This window comes from Tamandua tetradactyla, chromosome 6 (genome assembly GCF_023851605.1).
Source record: "Tamandua tetradactyla isolate mTamTet1 chromosome 6, mTamTet1.pri, whole genome shotgun sequence".
Classification (NCBI taxonomy): Eukaryota; Metazoa; Chordata; class Mammalia; order Pilosa; family Myrmecophagidae; genus Tamandua; species Tamandua tetradactyla.
In genome coordinates, this window is record NC_135332.1 from 6,477,493 (window position 1) to 6,505,016 (window position 27,524).

Sequence of the window (27,524 nt, forward strand, 5' to 3'; positions counted from 1 at the left end):
AGATAGGGTTCTGTTTTATTTTTCCATACAAAAGTCAATTGATTCAATGTGATTTACTGAAAATTTGATCTTTTCTCACCACCGATTGAGATACCCTCTTTACTAAGTCCTAAACTTATATCATCAGCTTTGATCTATTCCATGTTTGTGCCAATACCACACTGTCTTTATTAATATGATTTTGTTATCTGGTAGGATGTGTCTCCCTTGTCTCCTTACTCTATTTAAAATCTGTCCTGACTATTTTTGGATTTTTATTCTTCTATGTGAATTTTACCAATCAATCTGTGGAAATCATGTTGCGATATTGGTTGAAATTATATTTAATTTGGGGATTATAATTTAGGAAATAATTACTTTTTTGTAGTATTTAGTCTTCCCATCCATGAACATGGAGTATTTGCCATTTACATGTCCTTTGACAAAAATAAATTTTCTCTAAAAAAGAGATTTGCTTGTAGGTAGCTTAGAGGCATGTTGGTATTATTAATAGGGTCTTTTTTCCCATTATATTTTCTAATTTACTATTGATATAGAGAAAATTGATTGATTATTTATATGCAGATCATATATCCAGTAACCACACTGAACTTAATAGTCGTAGCCATTTGCCATTTCTCTTAAGTTTTATTTTCAGTTCAGACACTCCGTAAATAATAAAAAACGATGCCTTTTTAGTTGTATTCCTTTTACCACTATTTTCTTTTTTGTTTTATTTTTATTTTAAAAAATCATTGTAATTTTAAACACTGATATAGTCTCAAACTTAAAAAAATACCCTAATAAGAATATTGCAAAAATTTCCTGAATACCTTTTACCCAGATTCTCCAATTGCTCACATTTGCTCCATGTGCTCTGTCATTTCCGTTTCGGAGTAAGATGCAGACATTGTATCCTTTTATTTCTAAAGATTTCATTGTGAATTTCCTCAGGTCAAGGACATTCTTTTACATCACCACAGTGCAGAGATCAAAATCAGGAAATTTAACTGAGACATAATGTCATTACCTAATATGTGGGACATAGTCAAATTTTGCCAATTATGATATCATTTGTAATGTCACAGTGATATCCTTTGGCTATTCTCCCCCAGTTCAGGGTCCAATCCAGGCTCACATACCATATTTAGTTATTTTGCCTCTGTAGTCTCTTTTAATCTAAAACAACTCATCAGCCTTTCTCTGTCTTTCATGACCTTGACATTGCTGGAGACTACAGGCCAGTTGTTTTATAGACCCCATCAATTTGAGTTTGTCTGATGTTTCCTTATGATTGGATTCAGGCTATGCATTTTGAGTGTGTGTGTGCAGAAATACCACAGAAATGATGCTGTGTCCTTTTCAGGAATTATTGGATATCAGTTTGCCCCCATAATTGATAATGTTAAAGACACTTGTTGAAGAAAAGTTCTTCTATTTAAAATGATTATTTTTCCCTTTTCAATTAATAGGTAATTTGTGGAGAGGTACTTTGAGACTATGCACATATTCTGTTCTTCATCAAACTGTGACACACTAGTTTTAGCATCCAGTGATGATTTCTGCCTAAATCAATTATTATCATGATCGCTGAAATGGTGATTTTTTTCTATGTCTTCCATTAATCCTTTAACATTTATTAGTTGATATTCTATTATAAGAAAGATCTTTTTCTTCTCCTCTCTTATTATTTCCTTTTCTTTATAGCACTGTGGACTTTTTTTTATAGCACATGGATTTTTATTTTAATCAATAGATTATAATGTGTCATAATCAATATCTGTTTTGATGCAAAAAAGATTGGCCAGTGGGAGTCCCTTTAAGCCAGCTCTTGTGCTTTTGACATGTTATCATAACAAAGAGTTCCAGGCTCATCCTGTACCTTCCCTGTCCCATCCCTGGAGTCAAGCATTTCTCCAAGGAGCTCTGATTCCTTTCAGTGGGAAGCAGTATTTAGAAACCAAGATCTGGGGGCAAGGTGTGCTCATGGGTACTGGGGTACCATTTCTTCTAGGATCCTTCCGGAGACAAAACTATATACACACACATATATACATACATAATATATCTATGCAAAAATCATGAATTCATACTGATAGCTCCAATTCTACCCTAATACCATAGTATATATTCTGGTCTCTTTGTGCATATTTATAACTCTCATCTCTAGCAATATGGAACTTGGCTCTCATTTTCCTGATTATATTAGCTCAAACTTACGTTACACAGAAAATAGTTTCGGTATTGCTAGCCCATACCCAAGCAAAAAGTAAATTTCTGACTTTGAATTCAATATTTGTTTATAGCCCTTTTTATGTTTAGACTGAGGGCATACACACAGTCCAAGTTCTGTGTAACCAAGAATTACTTGGGTTGCTTCTTTTTTCACTTCCCTTCAGTGTGGTGATTCTATTCACTTAAAATACAATTAGGTTCATTTATTTCTGTTTGTATTGCAATTTAAAGCCTCTCTCCCCGATTCTTGTTGATTCGGATTTAATATTTTGAATGTGTAAAACCTTAACATGATACTGAAAGGCATATTCAGAGAAGTTCATGTCTCTCTCCATTTCTTTACCCTGTTCCCACGCAACCCCACAGGTAATCAGTTTCATTAGTTTCTATTTGTCCTTCCTGTGTTTCTTTTTACAAAATAAGCAGATAGATGCGTACCTTCTTATTCCCCCTTCTTTCTAACACAAAGAAAGAAAACTGGAAAATTTCACGAGTTTGTGTGCCATCACTATCCAGGCACCTGCTTAACTTCTATCATTACAATTCTAGAACATGTGCTACTAAAGTAAACGCTCTTTTCCCTTTCTTATTTCATTGTCTAGTTTCTCTCTAAGATGTTGGATAGTAGGGGTAATGGCACACATTCTTGTCTTGTTCCTGAATTTAGTCTAAATGAATTATTTTTCATTCAGTCATTCAACATAAGCTTTTTTGAACATATATCATGTGCTGGGTATTACTGATACATCCATAGATGAGAAAGCCCTCAAAGAGCTTTAAACTACACAGACAGTTAAATGAGCACAAATTACAGCACAGCACAAGTGCTTGGGGTTGGGTACACACAGATAACAGGGGTATAGAAACATTTAAGTGAGGCACGTGGCATCAGCTCAAACTCTCAGCAGGAATGTATGCTTAGAAGTCCAGCCTGCATGGTTTCCATCTGTCTCTTTAAAACTTTAGGACACAGCCCAAAGTGTTGAATCACTCAGAGAGAACCTAGGGTTTCTGAAATTCAAAATTTCCCCTTTTTCAAAAATATGAATAGGATCAATGCTGATACTGATAAAAGTAATGACTAGGCTAACTTTTTTTTTTTATTTCATTAATGTAATCAGGACATCACTGAAAAATGAGAGCTGAATGGAAATTTCTGCTTCACAGTTACCAAAGGAAAAGCAAAAGGCTCACTGTGTGACCTTAATAAGTTATTTGACACTCAATAAAGCTTGTGAATAGTTTCTCAATTTTTATAATATTTTTTAAGGCAATAAATTTTTTTTGATGGACCCACATAAAAGAAAGTAAGATTTATTCCTAAATATATCAGCATGGTCTCCCTTAGGCCAAGGACATTCTCCTATATATGTACAAAGTAAGGATTTCAGGCAAGAAATTTAATATTGATATAATACTATAGACTATGCCATATTATTATCTAGTATTGGTCTAGATGAAAACTTTCCAAATTGTCCCAATAATATCCTTTTTTATTCTCTGCTCTGTACTCCCTTTCCTTCTTTTTAAATCCAGGGTCCAAACAAGGATTAGGCATTTAATTGTCAAGTTCCTTTGGTCTCCTTTAATCTAGGAGAGTTCCCTAGGTTTTTTTTTTTTTTTTTTTTGGTGGGGTATTGGGGGATGGTGAGAGTTGGTCTTTAATGACATGTTCATTTTTGAAGCGTTCTGGGCAATTGTTTTGTAGAATATCCCTCAGTTTCGATTTTGCCTAATTGTCTCCTGGTGACTGAATTCAAGGTGAATATTTTTGGCAAGGATAATCAATAGTTGACTGTGCCCTTCTCAGCATGTCACAAGGGAGCCACATGACGTCAGTTTATCCCATTATTGGTGATGCTATGTATTTGCTTACTTGATGGTAGCCACTAGATTACTCCATTGTTTGTAATTAATAATCTGTGTGTGTGTGGCGGGGGGCGGGGGAGGGGAACTCTGAAACAGTGTGAATATGCTGGTTCCCCGAAACCATTTCACTCAACGGTTTTAGCCTCCACTGATGATATTTTCCTGAGCCAGTTATCACAACCATACCAACAAAATGGTCATCCAGACCTTGGTACCTGGTACCTTACTTACTTGGTACCTTACTTTTTCTAGTTCTGATTTCCATTTTACTGAACCATGATTCAGCCTCACCCCTTTTATGACACTGCCCTTGACTAGTTTGGCTAACAGTCTTTCTAATCCTTGGTACTAACAATTGGCACAGACAGGGCTCTTTGGATTTATTGCAGCTCAGTGCACCAGGCTCTGACAGAAAGCAATATATCACTTTAGGCTAGATCTTAATAATAATGCCCGTTACTACTAAGTTCTAGCTCTTTTGAGGGCCGAGTTGCATTGTATCCACACCTGTGAGAAGGAGGAAGCTGGCCCTCATGCTGGAGGGCCCCCCCTGCTGTGTGCATGCACACGTGCTGTTGGCATCCAACACTCAGATCACAACTTGTATCACAAATGGTGTGGTAGTTAGATTCAGCTGTCAACTTGGCTAGGTGAAGGCACCTAGTTCTGTTGCTGTGGCCATGAGCCAATGGTACGTGAACCTCATCTGTTGCCCATTACATCTGCAGTCAGCTAGGAGACGTGCCTGCTGCAATGAATGATGTTTGACTTAATTGGCTGGTGATTAAATGAGAGACTCAACGTAGCACAGCCTAAGCAGCTCGGCATTCCTCACCTCAGCACTCGCAGCTCAGCCCAGGCCTTTGGAGATGTGGAAAGGGATCACCCCGGGGAAAGTTGTTGGAACCCAAAGGGCTGGAGAGAAGGCCAGCAGAGACCATCCTGTGCCTTCCCAGTAAGAAAGAACCTCAGTGGAAAGTTAGCTGCCTTTCCTCTGAAGAACTAACAAAATAAATCCCTTTTTATTAAAAGCCAGTCCATCTCTGGTGTGTTGCATTCCGGCAGCTAGCATACCAGAACAAATGGCAATGGAAGCATCTTAAGGAATCAAATATGATCACTTTTCCATTGTTCTCAAAATGATACCATTAGATGCAGACTGAGTAAAGACAATGACTTTCCATTGCATGCGACCAAAGTGGGTAATCCTTCCAAAACACAAATGGGTGTGTTTTGTGCAGTCTTCTTTTTGAGCATGGACTGACATATTAGAGGAAACTGCAGATTTTGTAGGTGGCTGGTTATAATAATCTAAGCATAAAAACAGAACCTGAGAGGTTGAAGACATCAAAGATCATGTCTAAAAATAAAGCAAGTGCTTTTTAGTTCTATAATCCTCAATTATAGGCCATTTAAGGAAAAAATAATCAGATTCAGAGACTGGCAAATATGGAATCTTCAGTTCTCATTGGCACCACTGCTTTACAAACTAATTTCAGTACATTCTGAAATGTGTTAATAAATGATCTTACATCCATCTACACTGCCCTCTTGATGCTACAAATACTAATAATGAAACAAACTTTGTGATGGCTATTGTAGTAACAAACCCTCAACAGTATAGCTCTCCTTAGATGAAATACAATCTTTTTCAGATGATAACATTTATGGACGTTACTTGTGGTCAGAAGGAGACTTTTCTGGCCCCCTCTCCAAGGCTATCCAAGTTGAGCCAAATCAAAGCATTAAGATGCTTACTTAGTTCATTCAAAGGAGGAACCCAGAGAAATTTCTTTAAAACCTTTCTCTGCTAAAACCTCTATAGTTAAATGAGATAATCTATTCTAACCCAGGCCTCTCTCTGACCTTCAGATTCATATATCCTACTTCTTACCTGCCATTTCCACCTGGAAGTCTTGTTGGCACCTCGAGCTAATTGTGTTCAAAAGGGAGTTCTTGATTTCCTCTCAGAACTTGCTTCTTCTCCACTGTCCCTTACTGTCCCAATGTCACAATTACCCAGACAAGGTCAAAAGACAAAGCTAGAAATCCTGGAGTCATCCTTTTTCTAATCCTCTCAGGCCCTACATCAAATCCAACGGAAAGTTAATCTGTCTCCAAAATGCATCCATCCCTCCCCTCTTTCTCCACTGCCATCTCTCCAACCCAAGCCACCACCATCTTTGGCCTGGACTAATGTAATATTCTGTCAGCTGGTCTTCCTGCTTCGTTTCTTGCTCTCTTTCCACCCATTTTCCATAGAACAACCACAATAAACATTTAAAAACATAAAGTACTCGATGTAACATCATACCCTAGACTGGATCCTGGAACACAAAAAGGATACTAGTGGAAAAACTGGTAAAAATCTGAATCAAGTCTGTAGTTTAGATATCAGTATCATACCAATGGTGATTGCTTAGTGTTGACAAATGTTAATGTCAGAGGAAGCCGGGTGGTGGGTATTTTGGAACTTTCTAGACTATCTTTGCAAATTTAAATTTAAAATTATTCCAAAATTAAAAGTTTATTTTAATAAAAACCATAAGTCATATCATCCTACTCGTTTGTTGAAAACCCTTTAATTGCTTCCCACTACACCAAAATCCAAACTCCCTGCCATGGCCAGAAAAGTCTTACATGGTCTGGCTTCCACTCCTTTTTCAATCTCATTTCCACCCGTCTCCCCTCACTCACAGTGCTCTGGCCACTGGTTTTCTGACAGTTCCGGGGCCCTAGTCCTTGCTGTCCCCTGGCCTGGAAAGCCCTTCACTGGTTGGCTCCTTCCTAAACTCAGGTCTCACGATGGACCTGTCACCCCTCCTGAGAGGTCTCTCCTGACACGTGGCCTCGGGCTGAGCTCCTACTACCATCCAGTCCATCCATTTCTTGGCACGTACTACACCTCTAATTCTTTTGTTTGTTTACTGGCTATCATCCACTTCTCCAACTCCATGAGTAGTGGAGAACTTGTCTTAATTATTGTTGCATCCTCAATGCCTCTTGTACCGCACATCATACATTTGTTGAACGACAAAAGGTTTGCTGACAATTCACAGACAAAGTCAGAGCCATTCATAAGAGGAGAAATCATCATTAGTGAAGTTAATCCCAGGGTATGACCATACCAGTACCAGCATCTAACATCTGTATATAGCACCTTACAGTTTATGAAGTGTTCAGTGTACGTGAACCTCTGTGAATCATCCACACACTGATGCAAGCGTCATTAATTCTCTTTTATGAATAGCATAAACCAAACCTCCAGTTGGGTAAGAGAATTGTTTAAGGTCATGCAGCTGGGATTTGAATATTGATTCTGATTTCAACTTAGGTGATCATTCATTATACAAAATAACTGTATTAGAAAGTAAATAAATTCCAAATACTTCTAGGCATTCTCCAAGGAGAGCTCTGTGTAGGGCAGAACCCTGCATTTCCAGGAAGTGGACATTCTTGCAACCTGAATAGAGGAATATCCTTGCTGGGGAATCATGTCCTCGACAATATGTGACCACAGAGAAAAGATTTGGTGTCCTGAGGCCTTTTTTTGGTGTGTATGTAGGGGAGTGCTTACAAACATGCTTTTGGTTCTACTTCCAGGAGTATGAAGAAGTAAAGCAGTGGAGAATCTGACTGCTTAAGTGTTCACAGCTAGTTTTAATTAGCATTTATATAGTTCTTTTAAACGTGTAGTTCTTTCAAACAGCTTTAAATCCCTTACCTTGATGCCCTACAGATTCAGTTAGTAGAGCTATAAAAATCCCAATACCTGGGCCCACTCTAGGCAAATTAAGACAGAAACTCTCAGGATGGGACCCCAGTACCAGTGTTTGCTAAAGCTTCCCAGATGAATTTACCATGTAACCACAGCTGAAAACCACTGGTCTAGATTTTCACATGGAGTTGGGATGCCATATTCCATGCTGCCTGCGGTCCCCTTTACCTGACCCCTAAGAGAACCTATCAGGTTCAGCTGGGGAAGTGAACCCTTTAAAACTACATACGTTCCCAGTCGGAGAACAGACATTGGAGTGAACTTCCAGAAGGGAGTGTTATACCATTCGAAGATGCTGGCTGGCTTAAACCAGTCTGCACCCAGGACCAACGACACCAGAATCTCCAGGGGTAGGACCCAGGCATGAGTAGTTGCTAAAACTTCTCAGGTGAGTCCAGTGTGCAGCTAATGTTGAGAACTACTGCCCTAAATGGTGCCTGTTTTGTTCGGAAGAGGAAGTAAAGACAAGGCTGTCCCCCATGAACCCCACTGAATGCCAGTAACCTGGCAGCAGCCGCCACCAGTTCAGCTGAACCAAGCAGGGCTAAGCATTAGCTCTCCCAGACTTAGATTCATGGCCTCATACAAACAACAGAACCTTGCCTTGGCATGGTGCCATCCTCCCGAGTACTAATTAAACCCTAAATAATTCTCGTCAGCATGTGCATAAAATAAATGAGCCTCAATTTAAGACAACTTCCCTATTGTGTCCTAGTTAATGAAATCACATTTTGTAGGTTTCCACAATCATAAATATACTAGGTTTATTTTAACAAGGAGAAGATATCTATATCTGGTCATGCTGCTACTAATTTATTTTTTTTTACCTGACATTGTATCATGTAAAACAAATTACTTATATGGTAATTGATAATAGGATGACAACATGTGCTCTATTCAACTAGTAATCAATATGATTATCACCCGCGTCTTTCAGTTTAATGATTGCTTCTTATCATCACCAATTTCATTAAATTTTTGGCAGGGAGGGGAGGAAACAGGGTGCAGATAGCAGTATAAAGGATAGTAGCTGAATGATAAGACTTACACCTAGAAAATGCAAAGAGATGAAGTGAGTTTATTAAATAATTTGACAACGTGGCAAGATAAGAGAAATATCCACTTCTGCACTGTTTTCTGCCCCAACAAAACCCCCCTACTCAATCCTGGACACAAAAGGAGCATGCCCTCAAATGCTCACTCCTTAAGGCTCTGGTTATAAATCCCTGGATTATTATTAATGAAGGTATTTTTAGATAAACATTATTTCTCATGTTCTAGTTTTGAAGCATCAAAATAATTTTCATCTGCTTGCCTGAGACCAAGCTTGAACCGGCTGGAGAATCACCAGCTGCTGCTGAATATGTAAATTAGAGGAGGGCAAAAGCAAAGAAGAGGGTGAAGGCAAAGAAAGAAATTTAATGGAACTGGGGTTGGCTCTTCAGGTCCTGCGGCCTCAGAGCAAGACCTGGAGGTCTATAAAGCAGAGCCGGGCAGACCCTGGGGTGGGGACATGGACAGCAACATATTTCAGGTCACTTTAATGAAACAAGATAGCAGGAATTTGGACTGGTTTGTTAATGCTGCTAGAATGCAATATATCAGAAATGGATTGGCTTTTTAAATTTTTTTTGCATGGGCAGGCACCGGGAATCGAACGGCATGGCAGGTGAGAATTCTGCCTGCTGAGCCACTGTGGTCTACCCTGGATTGGCTTTTATACAGGGAATTTATTAAATTGCAAGTTTCAATTCTAAGGTCATAAAAAATATCCAAACTAAGGCATCCAGGGAAAGATACCTTGACTCAAGAAAGGCCCATGGGTCTGGAGCAGCTCTGTCACCTGGGAAGGCATGTGGCTGGCATTTGCTGGGGTCTCTGGCTTCTGGTTTCAAACAGCTTCCCCAGGGGCATTTACTTTCTGCATCTCCAAATGTCTGGGTCTCGTCTTGGCTCTGAAGCTTTTCCAAAATGTTTCCTCTTTTAAAGGACACCAGTAAACTAACTAAGGCCCACCTTGAATGGAGGGAATCACATCTCCATCTAATCAGAAGGGCACACCCACAACTGAGTGGGTCAATCTCCATGGAAACAATCTAACCAAAGGTTTCCACCCTACAATATTAAATTAGGATTAAAGGACATGGCTTTTCTGGGGGTACATAACAGCTTCACACCAGCACAGAACTGGACTTGGGAAACTTAGGTGCCATGACATTGAGATAAGAAACAGGCTAAGCGAGCATTCTCAGAGTCAACACTCTGGGGAGAAGGAGCTAAGCCAGATATAATAGCTGGCATTTCTCCCAGAGGAAGCAAATTGTGTTGACAAGGACAACACAGCAGGGGCTCAGTGTCTGAGTCTCAAAGAGGCCTCACCCTTGGCGTGGGTGGGACATCCTGAATCTAAGTATGCCTGGTAGATAACTTGGCATGTTAAATTCCTTGGAGAGTAGTAAAACAACTGAGCACCTGCCAAAATGGGATACAAGACAATAGGCGACAGCCATGTGAATTTTGTTGATTATATGAAGCGTGCAGAGGATAAACCAGGAGGTGACGCTGGTCTTATCCATTTGTAAGGACCATGGTGAGGCTGCGTGTCCGCTCTGCAGCTCTGCAAAGGGAGAGCTGTTCTGAACTAATTCATGGGGACAGAGCCAGGGAGAAAAAGAGAGAAAGTAAGGAAATTTGTTTGGACAGACAATTGTATTAAAAATTCTTTCCCCCATATTTTCAGACTGTGCCAGGAAAAGCAATGTGGGCACTCTTAACCTGTGTCATCCTTTTCTCAGTGTCCTAAAGTTATATCAAAATGGTCAAGCCCACTTCAATATCCGGAGATCAGTAACTGCTTAAAGCTGTAAACTTAAATATGGATGTACTTCAGCGATCAAAAATATTTATGACATGACAAAAATACCATGCTACATGATTCAATTTTTGTGAAATTGGTTAAAAAATTAATTCATTAAAAAACAATGGGCGGGCTGCAGTGGCTCAGCAGGCAGAGTTCTTACCTGCTATGCCGGAGACCCGGGTTTGATTCCTGGTGCCTGCCCAGGCAAAAAAAACAAAACAAAAACAAAAACCAACAACAAAACAACCCCAAACAATGGCAGTGCCTCAACGAGTTAAATATAGTATGGAATTGCCCTATGACCTAGCAATGCTGCTCCTAGATATATATGCCCAAAGAAACAGAAAACAGGAACTCAGATACTTGTATATCAATGTTCATAGGAGTATAATTCGTAATTGCCAAAGGTAGAAAACAACTCAAGTGTCCTCAACAGATAAATGGATAAACCAAATGTGGTATATACATGCATTGGAATATTATCCATACATAAAAAGAAGTGAAGTTCTGATATATGCAACAATGTGGATAAATCTTGGAAACATTATGCTGAGTGAAATAAGCAAGGCACTTACGGGCAAATACTGTAGGATGCCATACATATTAAATATCTGGAAATAGGAGATTCAGAGAGCAGAAAGTAGATTAGAGGTTACCAGGGATTTTGGGAAGGGGTAAAGGGGAGAATCGTTGCTTGGTGAGTACCAGAGTATTTGTAGATTTTGGAAATTCTGAAATAAAATTTATATATGTAGATATAAATAATCTGCCACACGAACAAACTGCTAACAGCATTCATCTCCGAACTATGATTTCACTATGGGTTTCTTTTTCTCTCGCGCGCGCTTTTTTTTGGTGCTTTTTAGTCTTTTCCAAAATGTATAGCCATGTATTAATTTTTCAATAAAAAGTCATTAGTTTTGATAAGGGTTCAAGTTTAAGCATCATGGGAAACTGTTTTAGACATTGTAGTTCTGATGAAATTAGCCAGCAAAGTGCTTCTGACCTCAGGCTGCTGACAAGGGGGGTGGTCCTGAAATAAGTCAGAGGATGCACCCCTGTCTGTTGCAGTGTCCTCCTCTTTGGAAAGTTCCAGGAACTCTGGAGAAGCCATATGGCTGGAGAGCTATTGAGGAGATGTATCAGGTGGTCAGATTTTGAGACACGGTGGGTAATGTGTGATTCTCTCTAAATCAGGGTTAGCAAACTTGTTGTAAAGGGCCAGTGTTTTAATTTCTCACCTGCTAAAACAAATACCATGCAATGGGTTGGCTTAATGTGCCAGTTTGAAAGGATATAATGTACCCTAGAAAAGCCATGTTTTAATCATAATCTCATTTCATAAAAGCAGCCTTTTCTTCTAATCCCTATTCAGTACTGTATGTTCGAAGCTTTAACTAGATTATCTCCCTGGAGAGGTGACTCAATCAAGAGTGGTTGCTAAACAGAACTAGGTGGAGATGTGCCTCCACCCATTCTAGGTGGGACTTGATTAGTTCACTGTAATAAAAGAGGAAACATTTTGTAGAAAGCTGGAGATTCAGAGAGAGCAGAGAAGAACGACAGCCACGAGAAAGCCACAACAGAGAATGCTGCAGAGCCACAAAGCAGAGAGTCCACCAGGCGGCAACTTTTGGTGATGAAGAAGGAAAACGCCTCCTGGGGAGCTGGAGAGGAAGCTAGCAGATGATGCCATGTTTGCCATATGCCCTTCCAGCCGAGAGAGAAACCCTGACCGTGTTCACCACTTGAGAGAGAAACCCCGAACTTCACTGGTGTTCTTGAACCGAGGTATCTTTCCCTGGATGCCTTAGATTGGACATTTCTAAAGACTTGCTTTAGTTTGGACATTTTTATAGGCCTAAAAACTGTAACTTGCAACTTACTAAATTCCACCTTTTAAAAGCCATTCTGTTTCTGGTATATTGCATTCTGGCAGCTAGCAAACTAGAAAACTTAACAGTGGGAATTTGTTGACTTCCAGTGTTGAGGTTAAGAAAAGTCCAAAATCAAGGGGTCAGCAAGATGATGCCAGCTCTCCAAAGACAATGGTGTTTTGGGGCTGGCTTCTAGAGTTCCTTGGTTCTTGGCTTTTCTGTCACATAGCAATGCATATGGTGGCACCTTCTTTCTCTTCCAGGTTCCACAGATTTCCCACTTCTTGCTTCTCCCATGGCTTCTCTCTCAATGGCCTTCTCTATAAGGTCTCCAGTAATAGGATCAAGATCCATCCTGATTAATTTGGGCCACACCCAAAGGGAAGTAACCTCATCAAAAGTCCTGTTTACAATGGGGTCATGCCCACAGGAATGGATTAAGATTACAAACATGTTTGTCTGGGGTGGATAACTCCAGGCCACCACCACCAAATAGTAAATATTTTAGGCTTTGCAGGCCATAGGGTCTCTGACACACTACTCAAATCTGCCACTGTAGGGCAAAAGCAGCCACAGACAGTACATAAATGAATTAAGTGTGATGTGTTCCCATAAAACTTCATTTGCAAAAACAGTTTGCTGACCCCTGACAAGCTCCAGGTTTCCTAACTTAGTTTGAGTAGCTGAAGTGACAAGGCAGTCCCTGAAAACAGATGGGCCTACGATGATGGTGAACCCTAAAGCCCTTACTATTCTAAGGGTTGACCCATGGTGGCTCTTCCTACAAAGCAAAGGAAACCCATTCTCGTGCTTATGTTTTCAGCCACTTAATATTCTGGATTTTCTTCCCAGCTAAACTATGAGTACATGAAGTCTGGTAACTGAGTCTGCTTTTTAAATACCTGTAACTCATAGAGTGATATATAAATAAGTGCTTGCTATGGCCTGGCTGAATACTGAATGAATGAATGAGTAATGCGTAAATATCCTCCTTCCCCATGGAGTGAATGACACCACTTGGGAACCACTCAAACTCTGTCTATGCAGATTCCGCCTTGAATGGGACCTCCTGTGTCCCTGGTTTTGGGTAAAATGACTCGCACAAAGCAGCCCAGCAGAACAGACAGCAAGCCAGATGCACGGCAAAGTGTCCCGGGGCTTAGGCTTCAGGCCCAGGACCAAGACCATCTTTCTCAAAGATGTCAACAGGAAGAACCACAGAGTTCCCCAGTTCCAGGCCAAAGCCGTCCCATTCCAGATGGGTTCTCAGTTCTTTGCTATCACAGCTTTCACAGGGGAGGAAGGCCCCAAGTACATGATGTTGACACACCCTTGGTTTTGACTCATAGCATCTAGGTCCTTCCATGACATCCTGCATCCTTCTGCACATACTCTGGGTTCATGAGGTTTAGGTACCAAAGGGAAACACCTTGGGAGACACTCTTTCTCTCTTGCCTATTTTGACACAGTCTCATTTTTGTCCCCCTCCACTAATGCAAAGCGTGGCAATGAAGTGGAGATAATAGGTGAGACCCTGCAGCTTCTAGACTCAGGCTCTTCCTCTCAGTGGCTGAGTCCTGAGGAAAGCCACAGCCCAACCTCAGGGTGAGGCTGTGGGCAGGTTCAAACAGTCACCTCCAAAGAGAAGGGACTTCGAACATGGATCCCCTAACAGAAACAGTCTGGCGGTAAAAGCCAAGTCAGAAGATGGAGTTTTTGCAATACTAATAACAAAGCACTCTGCTGAAATTTATTAAGAATCAGAATACCCAATGAGGTAAATATTTTTCAGGGGTACACCCTGACATTCGTGGGACAGGTGTGTATATATGCACATATATGTGTTCGTAAGCACGGTCAGAAAATATAAAAGGCATGCACAAACATACATCTGATTGTATCCATTTTTGTGAGTGCTAACAGTTATTGAGAAGATGTGTGCTCAATGCAATGATCAGAAACCAAATCCCGGAGTCCTGCATCCCCCCCACGCCTCTCCACCCCCGAGTAACATCATGCCAAGTTGTGGAGATTCTGCACAGAGGCTCATGGAAAGTACATGAAAATGAGAAGAAGGGAAAGCTGGACAGCAGAATAACTCCAGGGAGAAGTGCTGGGGAAATAAACCTCTGAAGCCAAAGGCCAGAGGTTCTCTGAGGCCCCAGATGTAGGTGCTGCTGGCCAAGGCCACACGCCCTCAGAGACCAGATGGCCGGCTTCGGCTGGAACAAGGGGGCAACTTACGCTGTCATTGCTTCCTTTGTTGTCCTCGTACTTGGTTTCTATGTGAATGGAGAATTTCGGCAGAAAGGAACACTATGGAAAAAAATAAACTCTCATTAGCTAGGCATTTATCTCTTCATTCAGCAGAGACTCCGGTGGCTTACCGCACTGCTTGGATGGGGGAGCAGAGATGTCACCATACTACACAAATATCCAAATTCAGACAAGAGAAATCACTTTGGGAACTTGAACACAATTCCTTCCAGAAGTCAGGCCAGAGAGGATAACCAGCAATGGAGGCAAGTGGCAGAAGGGGACATTTCCAAAGGGCACATGTTCTGTGAGTCCTACCACCGCTTACAGTAGTCAATTCCAGTTCCGGGGCACTTACCTTTGGATAGCAGCTGCCATGGCCCTAATGACCCAGCTCTAATCTTTATACACATATAAAGATTTTAATATACAATGCAATAATTACATTATTCATTATGTTTAGTACATATATATAATCACATATTATATAATTATCATTACATTACTATATAATATATAAAATATATATTTTTTAATATAACATTAGGGAGGTGGTACAGTGGAGCTTTAAGATCATGAATTTTACAGTCAGACAAACCTGCCTTTTAATTTTGGGTTTATCAATTAGTAGCTATAGGACTCTGACATCATTTAACTTCTCTGGACCCCAGCATTATTAAACAAGAGATCATAATTACTGCTTAATAGGAACATTATGAAGGTTAAATAAACTCACGTGAGTAAAATGTACATTTGGGGGCATAAGCATTCAAGGACTGTCCGCGAATTGGTGGGAAGCTGCAGCTGAGGTTGGCCATAAAGGCAGCCCCTCTCTTTGCAAACAGGAGGGAGAGAACCCCAAATGCAGCTCGGTTCCAGCACGCTGGTCTCTCAGTGAGCCGCTTTTGACATGTTCAGTAGATTTCAAGGTTAAGGAAGTTTGAGAAAAGGATTTTGCAACCTCCTTCCTGCTGGCAATGAGCTGGGCATGAACTTTCTTGGCCACCAAGATGGGATGGAAAACAGTTGGCCACAGGGAGCTACGGCAGGTAGGGGTCCTTTATTCATTTTTCCAACACTCACAGAGCATACACTTGATACAAGGTCCTGCTCTAACAGCTTTCAAGTACCAGCTCACTTACTTTTTGCAATAACCCCATGAGGTGGGTACTATTATTCTCATCCCTGCTTTCAAGATAAGAAAATGGAGGCACAGAGAGGTTAAGTCACTGGCGTACAATCACCCAATTAGTAAGGAGAAGAGACAGGAACGAAAGCCTGGTGGCCTGAGTGCACTGTCCAAGTTTCTGGCCATTACACCAGTGGTTTTCAAATTGGGTCTCTGAACCAGCAGCAGCGGGACCTAGGAACTCATCAGAAATGCAAGTTCTCCACTGAATCAGTAACTCCAGGGATAGAGCCCAGCAACCTGTGTTTACCAAGTCCCCCAGGGCATGCTAAGGCTGCGCTCAAGCTGGAAAACCACTGCTCTGCACTCTGCACAGCAGGTAAAAGAAGCCGAGAGAGTGGGTTATCTTAAATCCCACAGTCCACACAGACCCACCCTCACCACGGGTATTTCACCTCCATGAAGACTGTGCACCCCTTTAAGCCCAGGTGAGACCCCCCTGTCTTGTCTGCCTGCGAAGACAGAGGCCTCGGACGTGCCATCGGTAATTCCCCTGATACCACGTGCCCGCGTGCACTCAGCCTCCTGAGTGAAACAAGCAATCTGGACCGTGACTAAGGAAACACGGAAACAATCCATCCAGTGATTGCCTTTATAGAGAATGAGGCGCTGAGATTATTCATTAACACCTTCTTTGCTGTCTCCTTGCAGACCTCTCACCTGCTAACTGCTGCCCTCATTCTCAGTCCCAGGGAGTTCCGAAGGAGGCCCAACTCGACCTGGGCCTGCAGGGCAGCTCGGAGTCCCAGGGGGTGAGGGGCCCCGATTGACACGGGCCTGCGGGGCAGTGTCAGAGAGCCTTGCAAAAACGCCAGGCCTTTAGGTAAGCTGACTCTGTTACTTTCTAACCCATAATTCGTATGAGAGTCGAATTAAGTGAACAGAACCAGATGGTGAGCGAATGGAGCCGTCCCAGGCTGTGGAGTTGGGTTTGGGTGCATTCGAGTAGAACCCTGCAAGGAGTTTTTTATAGGTTGAATCTCTAAACCACTTAACTAAGTCAAACAAAATGAATTTTAGAACTTAGGTTATTAAACCCAAGTATGAAATGCAAAATTCTCATGCAAATTAGCAGATGTTGTTATTTTTGAGTCAAGGGCTTAAGGTTATTTTCATATCAGAATGCCACGAGGCTCGGAGCGCACCTGGCTTTGGCATGGCCCCAGGAGAACTGGGATCAGACAGGCCAACTCCAGACTGGTCAGCGTTTTCTCCTTCAGCAGGTGCTTTGGGACGTTCTCTTGGGAGAGCTGATGGCTGGTTCTAGGAGCCCTGGAGTGTGCAGGTATCTCAAGTTGAAATTGGAAGTATGTGAACTCTGGGCCGTTTCAGAGCTGTCACTAAAATTCTTACCCTGAGTTAAGCTTCTACCTACTCCATGCAGGTTTGCTTCCCTAAAAACCCAACCTGCTAATCCTAGCAGGGTGTGAACTATTAAGCAAAGACCTTTCATTTCTCCTTGGTTGGTTCCCCACTGCATCCCACACACAGCGGTTGTCCTAAATCCCTTCCCCTCTCAAGATCTCGTGCCTGGTTTCACCCTTCCTCCCTCTCAGCTGATGATTTTGATTCCTAATTTAATGAGGACACAGACCCTGTGATAGAAAAACCTACAACTTCCCTCTCTTTCATGGCAAATCTGGATATGTTTTGTTTCTTATTCTCTGTGAATCAGAGACATTCTATATTCCACTGGAGGGGGTGGAGTAAGTAGGCCTGGGCTCAAACCTAAGGTGTACTGACTTTGGCAGATTACTTCACCACTCCCAGCCTCAGTTTCCCTATTTATAGTATGGAGAGAGTCAGATTTACACTGTAGGAGTGCTGAGAACATCCACGACAACATATAGGATAAACCAGAGGCCAGTGCCTGGCACATAGTAGATGCACAATAAAAAAAATAGCCATGTGTTGTAAGGCTCATCTTGGCACTTTGTTTCACTAATTATTTGCATCTTCTTCCTTGTTTCCTTCCCACAGCCTAAAAATACAATGAAAATGGTCATATTCTTAAAAGCCAAATAAGCACACAGTTTCCTTGATTATGTTCCTTCCAACATTTACAATCAACTCCCTTTCTCTTTTTGTGTTCAAGGAGCGGTCAGTGTTTGCTGTCTTTAATTTCCATCCCCACCCTCCGTTCTCAACCACTGCAACACGATATGGAAATGACTGATTATCAAAGAATTACCAAATCACCATCGCATCTCTGTCTTCATCCTTAAACCTCTCCACACTAACTCCTGCTTCCTGAATGCTGTTCTTTCTCAGGCTTCCCTCCCCTCTGCATCCCTTCAGAAGAGGTAAGTCTCTAACCTTCTCTCCTTTTCTCTTCTTACTCCAAACCCTCTCTTCTGGGGACCTCATCTGCTCCTGATGTTCCCAGGAGCTCCCAAAACAACATCTCTAAACCCGGCTGCTCTCCTCCCACTGCCAGCTGCTGAGTGGGCATCCCCAACACAAGCCCTCCAGGCACAAGCACCTTCAAAGGTCCAAACTGAACTCTGAATGTTCTCCCTCCCCGCCCCATCCACTCCACCCCCAGATCCGCCTGGTTCAGCTTCCCCTCCTTGAGGAAAGACTGAAATCTTCTACGACTGGCCTGAATTTTCTTTCTGGCTCTGCCCTATACTCTTTCCATGGGTCAGTTACAGAAGACAATTTCCCGTCCCCTTCAACAGTCCTAGCCACTATGCCCTCCCTCCCCACTCCAGGTCTCTCAGCCTGAAACTTCCACCCTAAATCCTACCCAAGACCAAACACCACTTCTGAATGATTACCCCATATGGGTGAGCAGCATTCTGTTTGTACATTTATCACAGCACTTCTTTTCCTTCTTTCCTTCTCACTCCCTCCTTCCTTTTCCTTCCTTCCCTTTCTCTCTCTCCTTTCTCCCTCTTCACCTCCCTCTCTCCCTCCATTCTTTCGAGAGTAGTTACAGGTTTGCAGAACTATGATGCAAAGAGTACAGAGCTTCCATATAGCCCACACCTGCCCACACATACAGTTTCCCCCATTTAACACTTTGCATTGTGTGGCACTTTGTTACAATTCATGAAACAAGAGAATTATGATTATGCTATTAGCTTTAGCCTGCTGTCTAAACTACGGTCACTCTTTGTGTTGTACATACCATAGAGCTTATTTTCCATCGCCACAATTAAGCTGCATGTGTGTTTGGCTCACTGACCAGATCATAAACTTGGGTACTGCTTTACTCATGTTACAAGAGGACCCCTCTCCCACCCCGCACCACCATTAGAACTTGAGTATGTCTTATGGCACAGCCCTTCAGTGATTACCAGGCACTGAAGCATCTCCTCTAGTTCGAGGTTGCTCAAATCTGCTTTCTGAAGCTAAGAGATTTGCTTTAGCTAGGGATGTGCCATCTAACCTAGTCATCCTCACATGTTCAAGGGGAGAAGGGAGCATCTTGCCTCCCCAACTACAGGCTTTCTCAAACTGCGCTATCCCCAAGGGATTCTAACATATCCCCCAAGGCAGGGGCATCCCGAATCACCAAGGAGGCTGTCGGGAGTGTGAGCATGGGAAAAAAGGACCGGGAACCCTGGTACCCCTGTTCCTGAGTATCCTCCAAGAAGAGAGCACCAGGACTGCCACCCATTGGCTCAAACTGGAGATGTCTTAAGGGATCCAGAGGACTCCTGTACCAAGGGGACGAGATAGCCACTCCATTAAATAAGACTTCATTTAAAAAGAAGCAGAGCTTCTTTGGCTGGCTTTGAAGAAGACATCTGGTGAAAGGGTCACATAGTTAGGGCCTGAGGGAAGTCTCTAGAAGCTGAGAGCTACCCCAGTCCTACAGCTACAAGGAACAGAATCCTGTCAGCAAACAGTGGGCTTGGACGACGTTCCCGTGCCTCAGATGAGACTGTAGACCTGGCTGATGCCTGGATTTTAGCCTGGTGACAGCCTGAGTGGAGGACCCAGCTACCCTGAGCCCTGACACCTGACCCACAGACACTGCGAGATGATAAATTTTTGCTGTCACTAAATTAATGGGAATCTGTTATGCGGCAACAGAAAACCGATACAACACCCAAACTCTAGAATCTGGCTACTGCTTCCCTTCTTCCTGGGGAGTGCCGTGGAGCTGTGGTGTTGCTGGAAGATCACCCATGTGGCTCTCACCTGAAGAAAGCATCGCTCTCTTTGAGGTTTGAACATGTCCAGGGAAATGGGGAACTTGTATTCTTTCTAACTTGGTAGCTGCACCTATGATGCCATCTGCTGGGTCGATGGCTATTGCTTATGGCTCAAGGTGATATTTACTAGCAACTTTTGGCACTAAGCTTGCTGTTAGCTGGTGCCCAGCCCAGGCCCCAAGGGAGGCAGGATGGTGGATGTTTCAAGAGAAAGAATGCAGGTTTTGGAGTCAGATATACTTTAGTTCAAACACTAGCATCTTTTCTCATGAAGTGTGTGACTTTGAGCAAATTCCTTAATCCCTCTGAGCTTCAGTTTCCCCATCTATAAAATGGAGACCACCAAGCTGGGAGGTGAGGATAAAATGAGATGATGAATGCTCAAGCTGGGTTGTGCTGGGCAGAACAGGGACTTGAGAAATTGTACCCCCTTGTACCCCATCCCAAGCCTCTCCTCATGACATTCCCAAGGGTAAGACAGAGAGCAGAAAATAAAGCTGGAGGAGCTTGTTTATGGGCAAGGATGCAATGGGGGATGTGGAAACCTCACGAGAGCGGTGGCAACAGGCAGGGACCAACATGGCAGGAGGTGGTGGCCAAGTCACAGAGCAGGTTTGGTCTCTCTCTGTCTTAGTCTCCTAGTACTGCCATGAGAAAGTACCAACAGGGTAGCGTCAAACAATATTCTCTCCCAGTTTAGCAGACAGAAGTCCTAAAGTCAAGTCGTGAGTAGGGCCAAGCTCCCTCTGAAACGTGTAGGACAGAATCCTTTCTTGCCTCTTCCAGCTGCTGGCATTTGCCGGCAATCCTTTGCGTTCTCCTTGGCTTGTTAGCTGCATCATGCCAGTCTCTGCCTCATCATCACAGGACCTTCTCCTTGAGGGTGTCTCTGCCTGAATTTCCCTCTTCTTCCAAGGACACCAGTCATATTGGAATCAGGGCCCACCCTAATCCAGTATGAGCTTCTCTTAACTTGGTTATATCTGCAAAGACCGTATTTTCAAATACAGGTTACATTCATAGGTTCTGGGTGGACATGGATTTGGGGGGGCATTATTCAAACCACCTGACCTCCACTGCTGATGAGAATGTGTTGCCACATCTGCCAGACTCCATTCCCCCACTGTTCTGTTCTTTCCCTAAAGGCCTTGCATCCCACTTTCTGCACAGGTACGCTTTCCCCTCCCCGGGTCTTGAAGCTCTCCCTCAGGCAGGAAACAAGAGTGGGGCTGACTCAGTCAGGGCGTGGCTCAAGGTGTGACTGTGTGCGCCATGCAGGGGGCCAGGGCCCTGCCTCTGCAGGGAGGAGATAAAGCAGGGGGAGAGGCTGGAAGCCCAGGGGTGGGGGGATGTCTTTAGTGAGTCACTTCAGCCCCTCCCCAGCTTTCCTTCCTCCTCTGGGCTCACTCCAGATCTGGAGTTCTTCTCATGAAAAATCTTTCTTTCTCGCTCTCTCTCTCTCTCCTTGGCTAGAGGGAAGGCTTGGCAGAATAAAACACACGGAGAATCATATTCAGTTTATTGCATCCAGGTTTGTTTGTTTGTTTCTGTTCCCCAGGTCTGCTCAAACTGTGTTGTCATATGGAAATCAAGAAAAGGAGGCAGAAGATGTCCTGTCTTTTATTTTCTAGCTTAGATCTTCCCAAACCAGAAGAATCTGTGTGACCCTCTTGCTAGTGCTGGCTGCTACCTGCTCCCTGCAGTGTCCAGCTTCCTTTGTATCTAGTATCTGAGCATCTTTCATTTGTCTTTCAAACCCTATGGAACCCACCAGGCTGAACCTCTTATTGTAAATGTATCATCTGGTACCTATAAAACCTCCAGCAAGCACCTAAAACCGCATGTGCAGAGAAGTGACGGTTCTTTGTTGAATATTTGAAGGCAGGTACTCAGATCTTTTGGAAAGGATGGGGGTGGAAACCTGCCGTCTCGGGAAGAAGAGTGCCAATGCCGGGGAAAGACAAGTGAGGTACCAGGGCCTCTGCATGGATAATTTCCAGACACAAGCACTCCCAGGTTCAGTGTCAGGAAACAAAGGCAGCATATGCAAAATGTGCAGCAGAGCTGAATTTTCAATCACTACAGACATCCTTTGGAAAAATGAAACAGCTATTTTTAGTCTGGTGATTGATTAGGGTTGCCATGGTAATAAGGAACACTCACAAGAACAAAACTAAGTGTAAGCAAGGTAAAGTCTTAAAGAAAAAGAGTCAAACACAGGGGGGAGTTTCACAGGCAGTTTCTGGGTGGCGCTGGAGGCACTCATGCACGGAGAAGGAGGGTGGGGGCTGCAGAGAGCTGGGGTGAGGGGCAAGGGAGAGGAGCCTGCCTGCACTTCAGAAGCATGGAGTAGCAGAACTTCTGGAAGGACGGGCCCCATTCACTTTAATGACCATCATTACCGACATCAAAGGATACTCTATTCTCACAGGACCAGTCTAGGGTGAAAAATCTAAGCAAAAGGGTGCTAATTTTGCCCTTTATCAGTTAACAGCATAAAAAAAACCTCTCTAACAGTGTATTTCTAAAATCCACTTGATGATGCTTCCTCTGATGGACTGATTAAAAACAGATTCCAGCCTCCTCTCTTGATGATTTGCATTCAGTAAGTTTGGTGAAGTACAAGAGCCAACCCTTAAGCCCAGGAGTTGTTTTCTTTACATAGCTTTATTTACATATTCCTACACTACATATTTCACCCATTTTACAGTGCACAGGTCAGAGTTGTGTGAGAGTCACCATAACCTAACTGTAGTGAATTTTCATCAACCCAAAAAGAAATCTCGGACCCATTAGCAGTCACTCACCACTCCTGTCAACCAGCACCCCCTCTTCAGCCCTGGGCGACTGCTGATCCACTGTTCTGTCTCTGTACAGATTTGTCTATTCTGGACATTTCACATAAATATATTTTTTAATTTATATTATGGAACCATATATTATGGGGTCTTTTGTGTTTGGCTTTCTCCACTTAGCATACTGTTTTCAAAGCTCATCCACGCTGTAGCATAAGGCAATACTTCATTCCTTTCTGTGCCAGAACAATATTCCAAGGCACGGATATACCGTATTTCCTTTATCCATACATCCACTGATGGATAGTTGGGTTGTTTCCACCTATTGGCCATTGTGAAAAATGCTGCTATAAATACTTGAGTACAGTTTCTCATGGGTATATATACGGAGGAGTGGGATCACTGGGGCATATGGTAACTCTGTGTTTAACCTTCTGAGGAACTGCCAGAGGGTCTTCAAAGTGGCTGCACCATTTGACGTCCCCACCAGCAGTGTATGAAGGTTCCAATTCCTCCATATCCTTGCCAGTGCTTTTTCTTGCCCAGGCGTTTCTTAAACCCACGAAGTGTTGGGATACCTTTGGTTCACAATGTTGGTCCAAGGCAAACACAGTCAGTTCCAGTCAGGAGCAAACAGACATGCCCCATACTAGCATTTATACTGTACTCACTACTGCCAGGCACTGCTCTAAGCATCTGATGATTAATATGCATTAATGAATTAACTGATTAACCCTCAGACAACCATATGAGGTATGTCCCATTATCATCCCCATTTCACAAATGAGGAAATGAAGCTCAGGAATGTCAAACAGTATGCCCAAAGTCACACAGCTATGGATGGTGGAACTGAAATTCAATTCAGGCTGTCTGGCTTGGAAATCCCATGCCTGTGACCCTCATTTCATGTTGCCTCTTGAGTATCAGTAAAGCCAACACGTGTTCAGGTGGCACAGAGGTGACAGGTGGAGCAGAGGCTGAAAGCTCATGGGAGGCAATGCTGGCTAAGAGGAGTCTCATTCACTTGGCGCCGGCTTCCTTCTCAGCTGTCCTTTGGCCGTTGAGGGCAGAGGAAATATATGGGTGCCACTCCCAAGTGGCAGGTTCAAATTGTGCCCTGCTTCAAATTAAACCAAAGTGTTGAAACACAAGAGTCGCCCAAAAAGATGAACTGGGGAAATAGCTATTTATTAAAAAAATTCACAGTGCTATTCCTTTCAATGCTAATATAGTCTCATACCATTGAAACATAATACTTTTTAAAAATGGAATTTAGAGGCAATGGCTCAGGTTAATTGCTACTGTGGAGGTGCTCTTAAAACCCTACCCAGGGAGGGCCACGGTGGCTCAGCAGGCAGAGTTCTCGCCTGCCATGCTGGAGACCCAGGTTCAATTTCCGGTGCCTGCCCGCGCAAAAAGCACCTGCCCAGAGCTCAAGGAGGGATGCAAACTCTCTGTGAGTGAGGATGCTCCTTACTGCACCACCGGCCCTATCAAGAACCTGGGAAAACCCCCGAGGTCCACCAATAAGAAAATGGTTAAATAGACCACGGCGGCCTCATACAAATGTACGTTATAAAGAATTTAAAAGCAAAGTATGAAATAGGCTGATCCCATTTTTGTAAAAAAGAAAAAAAAGATGATAGTATATGCGCAGAAAAAAATGGAGAAATCAACACCAAAATAATTCTCATGGAGAAGAGCAATAGTAATTATGCGGCCCTATTTAATTTCTGTGACACATTTCATAATGCTTTGATTTTACAACAAATATCTACTTTTTTAGTAAGCAGGAAAAACTTTGAATCCAATAAAAGAGGAAATAGATAGATGGATGATTTCCCATATAACTATGTCACCTTATAGGAAGTAACAAGACTTTCCAGAAATCCTCTTCATTTTATTTTACTTGAAGGAGGACTATATTACAAACAGTACTGTTAAGTGGTTGGAGTAGTTGCAAATCCAGCAAGTTTGGGAATCACTTTTTTAAGTGGTTCCTCTCTCAGGCACATCACAGTCCACGGAGTTCTAGAACCAGGCAGGATCGGAGAGATGGTATAGTTCGGTAGTTTTCAACCCACTTTTTAAATGGCTTTCTGGCTCTTTCTTCATATAAAATATTATGCAGGGACGTGGTGGCCAGAGAGCCATGTCCATGGAATCTTTCGGACCAAGATAAGAACAGTCTGAAAACGACTGAATGAGAAGCACACTCAGGACGATAACTCAGTGCCTTAAGTCCTGGTTACCAGGCTCAGAACTATGACAGTTAAAGAGTTAAGAAGCTGGCTTAGGGTAGATGAAGCATTTATAGGTTTTTGAAAGATACTTTCCTTTGGGCTTTTAACTCAACGCTCCTCTTGCCATCTTGTTTGGACTCCGAGCAACACGTATTCTCTGCTGTCAATGAACACATCTCCTAATAGACTTGACCTTGTCTGTATAATGCCCCCTGAAGATCACATCAACAGTATATGCTATATTATCATATTAATGTTCTCCAAGGTCATACTGGAAATTTCGGCTCAAGATGAGACCGTTAATTAAAATGAATTTGCAAATATTTCCACCTTTCACCAGTAGGAGACAGACGTCTGGAACGTTCCATAGTGTGAGTGCAATCAGGTCTAGGGTTTAGGATTTATTATCTTCTGGGTTCCTGGGCTGGAGCTACTAAGAAGAAAGTGAGAGAAGCCCATGTTGTCGGTAAAAGAGGGGACTGTGGGTAATGCGATTGTATATAGAAGCCGCTGGTAGACACTTAGATGTTAAACCATCTTTCAATACTCCTTATTCTCCATCAGGAAGTTTTGATCCTTCCATTTTGACAGAAATTCTGCCTCATAGTTAAAAGGCAATATATTAACTCTGCTTTTTTTTTTTTTTACACGGAAGAGCTGTAGCACACACATCAATTTCAAGATGTGTGCCCAGCTGGCCTCCACTTACTCAGAATCTCAGTCATCATGCAGGGAAATGATGCAAAGGAAATGAGGGGAGATATCTGGACTTTCTTTGCTGAGGTGGGCTCCGTGGGCCACAGACGTGGTGGGAGGTAACAGCGGCGGGGCAGCTGGGGAAAAATGGCAGAGAAGGATAGTTGCAAAAAGGTAAGAAAAGGAATGCAAGCGGAGAAAAAAAAGCAGAATATAAAAAATAGAGCAAACAAGGAGTGGGAGAAAAGGAATTGCGTGTAAACAAGAGACCAGAATGATTCAGAGTGACTTCCCAAATACATGCGGAATATGAACAGAAGTGTGGACAAGAAAAGCAGAGGCACCTGAAAGAGAAACGGGGGTGCAAGAGCGGAAGGCTGGGTGCGGAAGGCAGAGAGCACTGAAATGCAGCAGGCAAACAGCTGGTTGTTCTCCAGCCCACCAGCCTCTGCTGCCTCTCACCACTCTGCACCCTGCACTGATGTCTCCATTCATTCATTAGTTCATTCATTGATGGAGACTCTTCGCGTCCTCTAAGAAGCTGAGTAACAGCAGCTCCCCCGGGGGAGCAAGGGCAGGAGAGAAAAGGAGCAGACTACATGAATGAAAGCATGTTTCCTGAATGGGAGGGACGGCTGGCTACCCGCGCTATGTAAAGCCGAGCAGCAAAATTAAATTCAGACTCAGTCCAGAATTGGAACTGTCAAGTCAGAAGCAAACAGAGGATGCTCATGAATACTGATGGCTCCGCACAAAGAAGGCACGACATGAATTTAAAGAGACAGGCAGACCACATGGATGGAAATGAATGACTGGTCCATCAACAACAGAGATGGGGATGAATCAGAATGACTTCCCACCTAGAGGCTGACAAAGGGCCAAGTCAGAAACATTGAGATTCCAAACATCTCAGTTAAAAATTGTAAGAGGAAGAGTGAAATGAGACAAAGTGTCAATGGCTGAGAGATTCCAAACAGAGCCGAGAGGTTATCCTGGAGGTTATTCTTACGCATTAAATAGATATCACCTTTTTAGTTAAAGCATAACAGAGAGGTTGGAGGGAACTGCCTGAAAATGTAGAGCTGTGTTCCAGTAGCCATGTTTCTTGAGGATGAATGAATAATGATACAGCTGTCACAATGTTGACTGTGTGATTGTGAAAACTTTGTGTCTGATGCTCCTTTTATCTACCTTATCAACAGACGAGTAGAACATACGGAATAAAAATAAATAATAGGGGGAACAAATGTTAAAATAAATTTAGTTTGAAATGCTAGTGATAAATGAAAGTGAGGGGTAAGGAGTATGGTATATATAATCTTTTTTTTTTCTCTGTTATCGTTTTATTTCTTTTTCTGTTGTCTTTTTATTTTTTTCTGAACTGATGCAAATGTTCTAAGAAATGATGAATATACAACTATGTGATGATATTGAGAATTACTGATTATATATGTAGAATGGAATGATATGTTAATGTTTTTGTTTGTTCTTAATTTTTTAAATAAATAAATTTAAAAATAAAAAAATTAAAAAAGAATAAATACAAACTGTAAGAACTGCTCGTTTTAATCAACTAGGCAA

The 27,524-nt window shown here is 42.6% G+C and overlaps 1 protein-coding gene across 1 annotated transcript in view; it reads right to left on the reverse strand.

Moving 5' to 3' along the window:
• PITPNC1 (phosphatidylinositol transfer protein cytoplasmic 1) overlaps nucleotides 1–27,524 on the reverse strand; it is a 269,957-nt gene that overhangs the window by 76,721 nt on the left and 165,712 nt on the right. The window contains exon 5 of the mRNA XM_077163621.1: nucleotides 14,843–14,914. Within this exon, the coding sequence (XP_077019736.1) occupies nucleotides 14,843–14,914 (72 nt within the window). The remainder of the gene's footprint in view (nucleotides 1–14,842; nucleotides 14,915–27,524) is intronic.